This window comes from Pollicipes pollicipes, unplaced genomic scaffold (assembly GCF_011947565.3).
Source record: "Pollicipes pollicipes isolate AB1234 unplaced genomic scaffold, Ppol_2.1 Scaffold_4740;HRSCAF=5597_pilon_pilon_pilon, whole genome shotgun sequence".
Taxonomy (NCBI): domain Eukaryota; kingdom Metazoa; phylum Arthropoda; class Thecostraca; order Pollicipedomorpha; family Pollicipedidae; genus Pollicipes; species Pollicipes pollicipes.
Window position 1 is genome coordinate 3,995,017 of NW_023596545.1, and position 12,596 is coordinate 4,007,612.

Consider the following 12,596-nt stretch of genomic DNA (forward strand, 5'->3'; position numbering starts at 1 on the left):
CTCTCCGTTGCAGCGTCATCCTGAAGGCGCTGCGACTCTTCAGCCACACCATCCGCGACCGCTTCCTGGACCCGTTCGAGACCCAGATCTGGAACAACTTCTTCCACTGCGCCATCTCGTTCCTGACACAGGTCAGTGGGCGGCGCGTTGGCGCGGCTGCCGGGCCGAGGGGTGCCTCGCGAGCCGGCCGGCGCCGCCGCTCCTGGATGGCCCCATTGGCGAGTGCGGCGCTCCCGGGACGCGCTCGCCGCCGCTTCGGGTGCGGGCTTCCAGCCGCATTCTGGGGCTCGATCTGGACTGCACACGGGCTCCGGGGGCGATCGGTCGTCGTCGGACGGGCGTTGTTGGCGTGTAGCGGCCGGTGGTGGCCGGTGGCGACGGTGCACTGTGCTCGGTGTGGGCCATTCCCTCCGAGTTCAGGCGTCCGACGTCTGCCGACCGGCCTGCGGAGCGACGTTGTGCGGGTGTGCGTTGTGTGGGTGGCGTCGCCGATCCTCCATGGTAGTCCCCGATGGTGCGGTTGGGCTCGTGCTGGTGCTCCGTCTGTGTTCAGTTGGCGCCTCAGGCCGCCAGCTGTGCTGTGCACGCTTGTCGGGCTGTAGTGTTTCATTTTTGGCCGTGCTGTTGGCGTCTCCCCTCGCTTTTCTGCTTCGTCCTCACCTCAGTATCCCCGATCTTTCACCCGCCACCTGTCCGTCTCCCCACATGACCTTCCTTCGCCAGTGGCCCTGTCGCTGTGACCATGCACCCGCAGGCAGACCGCAGCCGTGTCCTGACACGCCCCGACTCCTCCAGAACCCGCTTCAGCTGGAGAACTTCACGGCCACCAAGCGGTCCCGGTTGCTGGCGCGCTACAAGGACATGCGCAAGAGCACGGCCCAGGAGATCTGCACCATGTGGATCAGTCTGGGTGGGTGGCCGGCTGTGACGTAAGCGCGGACGCTGTTGCGGCGCGATCGGCCGCGGGTCCCGGGGCGCCGAGCCAGGGTCGGTCCGCTCGGCCGCGCTCATGCGAATGCCGTTTCAGTCGATGCTGGCAGGTCATCACGCGCGCGCGGACCGGCGTCTCACTACTGGGGATCGCAGGATGTGCGCGCGTGTGACCGATGGTGTCCAGCCTCGGTCGCGGCGGGTGTCGCCGGCCGTCGTGTGCGTCGGGGTCTAGCCGGTCCGCCCGGGCCTGACGCGCTGACGCGGCCCTCCTGTGCCGGCAGGCCAGCACAAGATCTCGTTCGTGCCGTCGCTGGTGGGGCCGTTCCTGGAGATGACGCTCGTGCCGGACCCGGAGCTGCGGGCCATGACCATCCCGCTGTTCTTCGACATGATGCAGTGCGAGTTCTACGCGCCCGTGCGGCCCGACGCCCAGTACAACGACACCAAGCGCCAGACCGTCGCCAGCAAGTGCAATTTCAAGGAGGTGCGTGCCGCCGCCGCCGCCGCCTACGGCGATGACGCCAGTGGCGGCACTCGGTGGTCGGGTTCGGCGGTGGTTGGGAAAGAAGTTTGCGTTCGTTGCTGTCTTTTTCTCATAATAGGAGCGAGGTTTTCTTTGTGGTTGTGCCTGCGTGCTAAATTTTTTCTAGTCACATAAGTCGCGACGTGCAACGCGAAGTAAGGGCGTGTGTGTAGATAGTAGCTAGATAACGTGCCTATGTGTGACGACACCTATTTATTTTCGACATGCTCGTTAATGCGGTTTGTTGCAAATGTACGAGCTGCAAATTTTTGACGACATGTCGGAGCTTATTGAGCATTTGTTTTCTATGAGTTCTATCATGAACACTCTGAAACTAATTTCGCCAACAGGTTGTATGTGATATTTTTTTGCGTAGCCTGTAGTCCCATTCATGAATATTATCAAATGAAACTTCACGAGGGCGCATCAAGGTAAAAAAAAATTGTGAACACGAGAAAACATTAAAAAATGAACACGTTAATTGTCGCAGTCATTGTCAACAATTCGGTATCGTTCTCCACAAAGGATCACCAATGCGTTACACATGCGCCGTACAATAATTCCATACCGTGGAAAACCCCGAACACTGCCCTCGAGTCCAAAGACCGTCGCCGAATTAACTAGCTTTGAACACCAAACCCATCCTCATACGTAACTCGCATTGTGCAGCCGGGACCCGTGGTCAGCTCAGCTAATGAACCAGAGCCGGTGCCTGTCGGTGCCCACTCACTGAGCGACCGGGCCCTGGTGGTCACTGTTTCAGCTGGCTGGCCGCTGCTCCAGACGGTCTGTCATGGGACGCTGAGCGTGTTGGTACCGCTTTGGTGGACACGAGGCACTCAGCTGATTGACATTTATACCGGTGGCAGTTGCACAGTACTCAGACGGTCATAGTGACACACTACACGGGTTACAGCCATGTACAGGCGCCTCAACAGTGGATCCAGTAGCTCTATGGTTTGAACGGCATACGGGGATTTATATATGTATATATATATATATATATATATATATATATATATATATATATATATGCATATACATATGTACATATATCCAGGACCTCCACGATTACAGGATGCTGGAGTCTGTTTTATGGACTGCAGTCACGTGTCTGCCAGTCAGTCACGACAGTAGGTCATGCCACTGTAGATGATGGCCGGCCCCACATGCGGTTCGGTCGCGGTGTCCCGTGTTTCCTGGCCTGACGGGTGCCCGCCGTCGCCACCAGTTTGAGTGTGAGATGATCAACAAGCTGGACCACCTGGTGGAGGGCGGTCGCGGCGACGGCTACTACTTGGAGGTGTTCCGCAAGAAGATGTTGGACCTGTGCGAGCACCACAGCTCCATGCGAGAGCAGGTGAGGACGCGGCGCGCCGCGCCATCCGGCCGCCGAGCTCCGCTCCAGCCGTGCCGTGCCGTGCCGTGCCGTGCCGTGCCGTGCCGTGCCACGTCAGTCCATCCCTGGCCCGCTTTGGAGGGCCGGCTGCCAACGCTGCTCCAGAGTAGTCTAATCTCGGCTGAACGAGCATCTTTTTCGTGGTGAATATCTGCAAAATCTTGGATAGATATCCCGCCCGTAAGGCTACCGAAAAAGGCGAGACAATTAAACAGTGTTCAGTGTGCGGTGTCGTGCCATCCACCGTAGTTACCATATTCTGGAAGCAGCATAGCTTGTGACAGAAAAGATTCGGACTCTATGTCACGTTACGCAACGGCACCACATCCGTCCGATCACCTACTGTCAGGGGCCTCCGGCCTTCGCTGCTGTCATTACTGGTCGCGTGACTGGCAGTCATATGTCAGTTTGGAGTAAGCTGATGGGCTGATTGCAATGCAGCTCATTAACCGGAGCGGTTGTGCTTTAATAATATTTCAATAGGACGTTTGCCAATATGTGTTTGTTTGCCACAGTCTGGCTGCTTAAGTTCAAAGCCATATGCGAAGGTAAAACATTCCCTGCAAGCTTCTGCTGTGTTAGGTCGCTACACAAGCCATACAGCCCATCCCTCTTGCGTCAAGAATGGCACCGACTTTCATGAGTTGTTTGCTAGGCATCCATGACACAATCTGTGAAGATCATCCCGCACTTTCGTAAAAGCCGTGACAGCCTGGTTGCGATTTGATTTTGCCCAGCTTGCCGTTTTTGGTTGGATGGGAGATGCTAATTCGTGGAGCATTATTCACGGCACCTTGGCTGACTTTTTTCTTCTTCTCATGTTTCATTTTCTTGTTGCCAGTCCTCGTTTTACATGAGCCTCGGCGGTGATGCGACTCCTCTGGGTACATTCGGGTGCGTGTGGAGAGTGCTGTGCTGAACTGAGGCGTGTGGTTCACGTGGGTCGGGATGGAGGTCATCTGATGGCTGATATCGGTCATGATTCGGACCTCCAGCGGGCTCACCGGTCCTCCTTACGCCGGTGCGCTCACACCGGTCCCGCCCACGCCTGTCCCGTTCACGCCGGCCCTGCTCACACCGGCCCCGCCCGCACCGTCCCCGCCCACACCGGTCCTGCTCACACTGTCCCCGCCCACACCTGTCCCGTTCACGCCGGCCCTGCTCACACCGGTCCCGCCCACACCGGTCCTGCTCACACCGTCCCCGCCCACACCGTCCCCGCCCACACCGGTCCTGCTCACACCGGCCCCGCCTACATTGGCCCCGCCCACACCGTCGCCGCCCACACCGGTCCCTTTCACGCCGGCCCTGCTCACACCGGCCCCGCCTACATCGGCCCCGTTGCTAACCGGCAGGGTGTGCGGTTCGTGAACATGGTGACGCGGCTGATGGAGCGCCTGCTGGAGTACCGCTCCATCATGCGCGACGAGAACGAAGAGAACAAGATGAGCTGCACTGTCATCCTGCTGGTGAGTGGGCCGGGCTGGGCCAGCCGGGCCGGGACAGCCGCCTGACGTTGACACGGCCGTACTCGGGCGGCCGCTGGCCTGCGGCTGCTATAGCCGTCAGCCGGCGATGTTAGCCAACATCCGGCAGTGAGAGCAGCTACACCGGCGGGCCTGGCTTTCACAATTGACGTGCCATCTGTTACGCTGCACTCTATGAGGGCGTGCGCCCACGGTTTGATGCGGACGCTGCTGGTGCAGTGAGGCGCGGGGCGTGCGCCCACGGTTTGATGCGGACGCTGCTGGTGCAATGAGGCGCGGGGCGTGCGCCCACGGTTTGATGCGGACGCTGCTGGTGCAGTGAGGCTCAGAGCGTGCGCCCACGGTTTGATGCGGACGCTGCTGGCGCAGTGAGGCGTGCGCCCACAGTTTGATGCGGACGCTGCTGGTGCAGTGAGGCTCACGGTGTTGACCCACGGTTTGATGCGGACGCTGCTGGCGCAGTGAGGCTCAGAGCGTGCGCCCACGGTTTGATGCGGACGCTGCTGCTACAGTGAGGCCCATGGTGTTGACCCACGGTTTGATGCGGACGCTGCTGGTGCAGTGAGACTCAGGGTGTTCGCCCACGGTTTGATGCGGACGCCGTTGGTGCAGTCATGCTCAGGGTGTGCACAAGTCGCTTTGAAGAGCTACTTGGAGCTTGTCATCAAACGGAAATGCGATGTAATAAAACTGTTAAGTCCGGTGAGGGGGACACCCGAGTTAGAACGACGGTGATATGCACCAATACTAAGACCGTTTTATAAGACCGGTACCAAATATCTGGTGCTGTGCTGGTGTAGCCATCACGAAATCCCATGGCGCCTGGTTTGCCATAAGCGGTTTCCATTAGCAGGGCGCAGCACCGCCGACCAATCGGCAGTCCCGATCGGCTGCACAGACGCCCGGTAGCCCGCGTCTGCTGCGTTCACAGCTCTGTTAATATTGCCAGGAATGCAGCCCTGTTAACACGTGGTGCTAAATGCGAGTCGTCAAAATGATGCATTTGAAATGAAGATGTGCTATGGATATCCAAGCGATTGTAATTACTTTGCATTCATATTAAAGCTAAACGCAGGCTATTTTGTGGACATAATACAATCTATCACATGGGACGGTCAAGTATAAAAACAGAAAGCCAAGCCGCCTGTGTTGTACATCGGACCCTTTTTTCTAACCTTGCCCGCCCGGCGCGCAACCCGACCTCGAACCCCTGGATCTGTATCCATCAGCGATACTCCCAAGAGTACTGGTGTATGCGAAGGGCCCGTGGACATCATCCCTACTCAAGCGAGCGATCAGTACTGCCAGATGCGGGTACCGTGGAACGTATATGCTTGCATGGCCCAAGAGACCAAGAGGCGCACCGAAACATTACGTGCGTTTAACGGTTAGTAGAGTAGAGCACGTGCTGTTGTGAACGACAGCCACGGATAATTGCTCCATGATCGTAAGTCAGTGCATTTTATGTATCATCCTTTAGAGGAATTCTTTATTTTACAATTTGGTCGTTAGAATGGACACCTTTTGTACCATTGAGACACGATGTAGAGGAGCGGGGACCCAAGTGTGTCTGGTCACTGCATCGCGGCGAACGTAACATCAAACTGCGTAACCTGGGAGAATATTGCTAAGTCCGATGTCGCCCCCGCTCGACAAAAGGACAGACATTATGTTGATGGGATCGCTTTTTCACGGCACAATTTAGTTACGATGACGCATTTTCTCAGTTGAAATAATTTTCTTGCCCTTCCCACCTGCGGATCTGTCACGTGTCCGCGTAACGGGACTGTCATTTAAGTGACGCCTGGAAAACACTACAAAACCGTCAGCGATCTTTTACAGCACAGTGGTTGCCGAAATACACCTCGTGTGGAAACGGGCGCGGAGTACACCACGTGGCGGTGCATATCGATGCACTGCCTGCACCAGCCATACGTGATCAGGTCCGGGACAGTGGGACCGGAGGCAGACAGCCGGGACCGCTGGGGTGGGGGCGGATCGGGTCCCGGTGTTGGCTGAAGCCCGTGAGCGTGCACCGCGATGACTGGCTTGTCCACCGGCCGGCACGCTGCCTGCCTGCGGTGCCGTGTCCCGTAGGCTGATCGCGCTGGGGCGCGGCGCACGTGGCGTCTGAGGACAGTGAGATTATCGGCGAGACCGCCGTCTTTCTTGGCCACTGGTCAGGGCTTCTGTGGATTGAATCGTGTTCGCGGTCGTTATTGGAGGTAGGCGCTGGTCGCCCAAACGCGCTGCTCTGCTCCAATCCACGCGCGGTCACGCGGCTCGCCTGTTACAGCACTTCTACAGCGAGATCGGCTGCCAGGAGATGTACATTCGCTACCTGCACAAGCTGTGCACGCTGCACCTGGCCGCCGACAAATTCATCGAGGCCGGCTTCACGCTGAAGGTAGGCTCCGCGCCCGCGCCGCGACCATACTCACTGCTCACGCGGATGGTGTGCTGAGATTCCGGCTTACTGAACGTAGGCCGCGCTGACGTTGGAGGTGGGCTGGGCTGCCGCCTGTCGAGGACAAGCTCAGCTGCCTCTTGAAGTGGGGTGAGGTGCGTCTTTCTAAGCTCCCGTCGTTCAGTTTATGGCCCGTCCCTGCGGCGACGGTGGGCAGGAGTCTCACCCGACTGCTGACAGGCCGCACGCCCCCACCGAAAGCCATTCCTGCTCGCATCGCAGATGGTGGTGAGGCCACTGCCCGTACGTCCGCCGTGAATTAAGCTGCCGTGTCGTCTCAACGCACACAGCGGCCGAGCTGACCGGCCGACGTGTGCCGCCTCGGGCGCTGAACTGTTGGCCGTCACGGGGGAGGCCGGCGCCGCTCCGATCCCGCCGGCGTGCCACTGACTGGCGCCAGGATGGCGGCGGTATGGCTGTGGCGAGTCGCTCCGACAGTCGCACTGCGCAGGCCGCTGCTGCCGTGCGCCGGCCGCCCTGGCGCCGACCTGACACGGCCGGGCCGGCTGTACTGCGCGACGGCCGACCCGACCCTGGCGCTGCCCCGCCGGCGGCGCCCTGACCGCACTTGTGTGTGGCGTGTCGGCAGCTACACGCCAAGGCGCTGCAGTGGTCGGACGAGCCGCTGCCCTCGCTGCTGCGCCACCGCACCTACGCACACCTGGAGACGCACCGCGCCATGAAGGAGGCGCTCTACTACGACATCATCATGTACTTCGACAAGGGAAACGTGAGCTGCCGGCGCCGGCAACCTCGGCTGTTTTGGTGGCTCCCTACACAGTTTTTTTCGGGGGGGGGGGGGGGCTCATAGAGGACGGAGCGAAACGTATGTGTGTCTGATTCTTGGCGGGTTTTGCCAGAAGCCCGGTCGTAGTGGAAGCTGGCTACACGTGTTGAGCTAGATGGTTGTTGACACAATGTTCTGAGAACCACCGCACTCCTGAACACGCCTTCACACGTCGGAGTAAGTCTCTGCGTCGATGCTTTGCCGGACCGTAGCGGCAACGCCACGCTCCAATCGAGGCGATCAGAGCGCCTGGCCACACAAAGTAGGGGCGGGCGCCAGCCTGCGGCCGTTCAGAGCTGAGACCATGCGTGTCGGGCCGGCGTGTTACGCGCCACGCGTGGCTTCGCGGCAGTGGGCGCCACGCCCCGCTATTCGGCGCTCGGCGTCCGGCGCCGTGACCGTGTGCGCACTGTGTGCAGCTGTGGGAGGCGGCGCTGGAGCTGTGCAAGGAGCTGGTGCGCCAGTACGAGGAGCAAACATTCGACTACCAACAGCTGAGCGAGCTGCTGAAGCGCATGTCGCGGCTCTACGACAAGATCCTGCACGAGATTCGGCCGATGCCCGGGTACTTCCGCGTCGCCTTCTGCGGTCGGGGATTCCCGGCCTTTCTGCAGAACAAGGTGACAGGCGGCCGTGTCCACCCAGCGCTTCTGTAGGTGTCTGTCCTGCCCCCATTTCTCTCTTTCTCCGTCCTCGTTTTCTCCTTCCTTCCCTCCATCGCCTCCTTCCCTCCGTTCCTTCCTCCCTTCGTTCCTCCTTCCATTCCTCCCTCAGTTCCTCCGTCCGTTCCTCCGTCCGTTCCTCCGTCCGTTCCTCCGTCCGTTCCTCCCTCCGTTCCTCCGTCCGTTTCGCCCTCCGTTTGTCCCAACGTTCCTTCCTCCGTCCGATCTTTCCTCCGTCCGTTCCTTTCTCCTTCCATTCCCTCTCGCTCTCCATGCTTCCTTCCTTCCTTCCTTCATTCCTTCATTCCTTCCCCTCTCTCCCTCCTTCTGCGCACTCTCTTCCCCCACTCTGTTTTTCTGCAAATTGATCTTGTCCGTGGCAGGCTCAGACTAAACTAACGAGACAGCCTCGGAAATATGATCTGGTTTTTGTGAGCGCCTCCCGCCGGTCAGGTGATAACCTCATCAGCGTGGCGACCGAACACCGGTAGAGCCGCGCCGGCCAGCTGCACGGCCATCGCGAAACCATGTGATTGCCTTTCGTGCCCTTAATTTGCCAGCTGCGTTGTCACCCTGCGGCAGCTCCGGGCGGCGAATGAACACGTAACCCGGATCTTGGTTCAAGTTCGTGTCGCGCCTGGTCGCGCGATTGGGGAGATTGTCGGCCCCATGTCGCAGTGTGTCGAGATCGACGCCAGCCTGCGCACGGTGGGCTGGTGCGGGCGCGGTGACGCGGCGCCGCACCGCGCTACAGTGTGGTCCCTCGCCAGTTGACCCGGCCTGATCTGACCTGACCTGACCTGACCTGGCCTGGCCTGGCCTGTGCCGCAGGTGTTCGTGTACCGGGGCCGCGAGTACGAGCGCCTGACAGACTTCAGCGCCCGGATCCAGTGCCTGTTCCCCAAGGCGGAGCTGATGGCGAGCCTGGCTCCGCCGGGGCCCGAGACCACCGAGTCGCTGCAGCAGTGTATCCTCGCAGGCCGCCGAGGCCGGCCGGGGCCCGGCCCGAGCTGGGGAGCGCGCTGGGCGGGGCGCAGCGTCTGCCGGGCTCCAGACGGCCAGACCAGTGGCCGGCTACTGGGGGATGGAAGGGGGCGTCCGGCTGTGGTTTGCGCTATCGAACGGACGATTTTTGCGCAGCAGAGCCTTGCTGGTGACCTGTGCCGTGGTATGGACTTTCGGCGTGCCCCTGCGTGAGCTTCCCGTCGTTTTCTGTCCGCTTTCTTCTTTCCGTCTCGCCTGCTGTCTGCTGATACTCGCCGGGGGCATTCGTCTGTGGTGTGGTGACTGGCGGCTGGCTGGTGCGACTGCCTCGGCTGCGGTAAGGCAGCTGGGGCCTGCCGTGGCTGTTGTGACGAGTCAGCTGTCCGGGGCCCGCTGGGTCGAGAGCCGGCTCCGCCCGCCTTCTCCGGCGGGCGGTGCGCGGCCCGCGTGCTGTTGAAAGCCTTGACCGCGCTGGCGCCAGACTTGCAGATCAACAGCGTCGACCCTGACATGGAGAGCAACAAGCGCTTCTCGGGCAAGCCGGTCACCGAGAAGATCCTGCAGTACTACCGGGTACGTACCACCCCGAGTACCAGCGCCGCCCCCCGCTTGCCAGCTGCGGCGCCAGCCTGGTGGCCGGTGACCGCCGGGTTAGCGAACCCGGCGCGGCTGCGGCGCGGCTCCAGATGGGCGTCAGTCACGCTCGTGTGCTGTGCGGATTGTCCGCCATAAGAGGCTCAGTCGTCGGACAGGCCATTAGTTCCCCCGACTTCAAAGCCGTGCGTACCTAGCATGTGTCCGTGTGGGACTCGCGTGAGAGCTAACTGAGCCGCCCCAGCCTCATCATAGTCCGTATAATTTTGTTTGCAACAAAATGGGCGACTTCAGTGGCGTTGTCTGTGTGTATAATCCATCTTTTTTCACGCAGGAGAAGAAGCGTAGTGTAAATATTTGGCCATCGTTTACGGCTTGGTCCCCAACAAGGTCTGCTGAGTCAAAGTCTGGTGGCAGGGCTCCGGGCGCACCAATTGATAGGAAGCAGGTGGTTCCCTGTCTCTCCTTATAGTGGCTTGTGTGCTGCTCCACAGGCTCGTGAGGGATGTTTCCGTTAACACTAACCAGCCGCTAGGAAGCTGAACTGAACATCGAGCTCGCCGAACAACGCCGCGCGCTCCCGAGGGCTGGGCGGACTCGCTCACGGCGATCCGTGATGTGTGGTGTCATTGTTCGTGGGTGGAAATTACTTGCGGTGTTATTGCTGCACATCAACCCTCCCACTAAAACGCAGTGTAATCGGACGGTGTGTTTGCTCCAGGTCACTGTCATTGGCCAGTTGTGATCGCCACCCCAACTCTGACGCCCGCCCCCCCCCCCCCCCCCCCCCCCCACCCCCGCCCTTCCCCAGATAAACGACGTGGACAGATTCGTGTACTCGCGACCGATCCGGAGAACGCCCAAGGACCCGGACAACCCGTTCGCCAGTCTGTGGCTGGAGCGGACCGTGATGCGCACGGCGTCCAAACTGCCGGGTGAGTGCGCCGCCGCACCGACCGCCGCCGTCCCGCCGCCCGCTGACGGGCTCACAGGCCGGCTGGTGCGGTGCCGGCTGGTGCGGTGCCGGCACACGGCACCTGCAGGCGGCGTCGGCGGCGTGTCCGATCCGTTCGGGACTCGCGAGCGGATGGGATGACTGAGAGCGTGCGGATGGCGCCTACGGAGGCCCTCGTCGAGGGCGGCGTCGGCTGGGACAGGACGGGCAGGGCTGCGGATCCGGCGGCGGCCGCGCCGCCGAGCCGGGTGTTCGGTTGTCGGACGTCCGCCGCCGGCTGCGTCACCGTCGGGCGCCCGGCTGCGGCACGACCGCCTCCAGCCGGGATGGGCGGAATGTGGCGCAGCAGGTCCCGGCTCGCGTTCGTCCGCGACTGCGCGTCTTGCGTCCAAACGCAGTTGCTTTGGTCGTGACGTAAGCTTCCGAACGTTGGAAGCTGGGACGCTGTTGCTGGCCAGTCCGTGGCGTTTACTTGGGAGCGTGTCCTGACCCCAGCTCTGGCTGTCATAATTGCATGCTGTGTGACATTTAACGTAAGTTCTTCAGTGCATTAGTGAAGAACATTCTGTGTGATATATGTTAGTATTCCAGCTATTTTGGGAGCTGTGCAAACATGGCACGGATGCTATGCAAATGTATGTGGCTATAGCAAAGATAGCCTACAAGCTGTACCCATCGGTAAAAATCTGAGTCGCGCACGTTTTACCATGGTGTTGTCTTACAGCTGAAATGGCTGTTCAAACACAAAGGTATGCATATTCACTTTGATCGTTCGCTAAGTTGAGCAGCTCAGTTATTCCGGTTTCTGGGTAGTGCGCGTCGCGGGGCTGGCGGCTGTCGCCAGGGACGGGGGCCGTCCGCTCGCCGACCAGACTGCTGTGGTCAACTGGCACGGCTTCGCCTGCCGAAGCCCCCCCCCCCCCCCCTCTCCCGATCGGATCCTCCGCCGGCCCCGGCCAGGTGTCCCCCTCCTACTCCAGATAAGATAAACAGCAATCGGCACAATCGAATCATGTCGTATTGCTCGGGTGGCCTCCATCAGGGCTGGCCCGCGGCGCTCGGTCCGCGCGGCTCTGTGGTCACGGTAGACACGGCCAGGCCTCTCCGCTGGCGCTCTGGGAGGAGCTGAACGTGACGACGGGCGGAGGACGCTGGGGTCCTGGCAGGAGCGGAGGACGCTGGGGTCCTGGCAGGAGCTGAACGTGACGACGGGCGGAGGACGCTGGGGTCCTGGCAGGAGCTGAACGTGACGACGGGCGGAGGGCGCCGGGGTCCTGGCAGGAGCGGAGGACGCTGGGGTCCTGGCAGGAGCTGAACGTGACTACGGGTGGAGGACGCTGGGGTCCTGGCAGGAGCTGAACGTGACTACGGGTGGAGGACGCTGGGGTCCTGGCAGGAGCTGAACGTGACGACGGGCGGAGGACGCTGGGGTCCTGGTAGGAACTTAACGTGACGACGGGCGGAGGATGCCGGTGTCCTGGGAGGAGCGGAGGACGCTGGGGTCCTGGCGGGAGCTGAACGTGACGACGGGCGGAGGACGCCGGGGTCCTGGCAGGAGCGGAACGTGACGACGGGCGGAGGACGCCGGGGTCCTGGCAGGAGCTGAACGTGACAACGGGCGGAGGACGCTGGGGTTCTGGCAGGAGCTGAGCGTGACAACGGGCGGAGGGCGCTGGGGTTCTGGCAAGGACATAATACGACTGCGGATGTAGCAGAGGCGCACCGGGTGTTCAGCTGAGGGTTTTCATGGTGAACTGGCTGAGGAATGTTCGGACTGTTTTTAATACATTCAGGTGCTGCTACGT

At 60.8% G+C, this 12,596-nt stretch overlaps 1 protein-coding gene across 1 annotated transcript in view; it reads left to right on the forward strand.

The window, feature by feature from the left end:
- LOC119098906 (dedicator of cytokinesis protein 1) overlaps window positions 1–10,771 on the forward strand; it is a gene marked incomplete at its 3' end in the record, with an annotated part of 30,653 nt that extends 19,882 nt beyond the window's left edge. Inside the window, 11 exon segments of the mRNA XM_037221950.1 lie at window positions 14–131; window positions 796–910; window positions 1,215–1,417; window positions 2,688–2,816; window positions 4,211–4,324; window positions 6,639–6,749; window positions 7,399–7,539; window positions 8,016–8,216; window positions 9,090–9,225; window positions 9,724–9,815; window positions 10,648–10,771. Coding sequence (XP_037077845.1) covers window positions 14–131; window positions 796–910; window positions 1,215–1,417; window positions 2,688–2,816; window positions 4,211–4,324; window positions 6,639–6,749; window positions 7,399–7,539; window positions 8,016–8,216; window positions 9,090–9,225; window positions 9,724–9,815; window positions 10,648–10,771 — 1,484 coding nt within the window.
- Window positions 10,772–12,596: the final 1,825 nt, after the last annotated feature.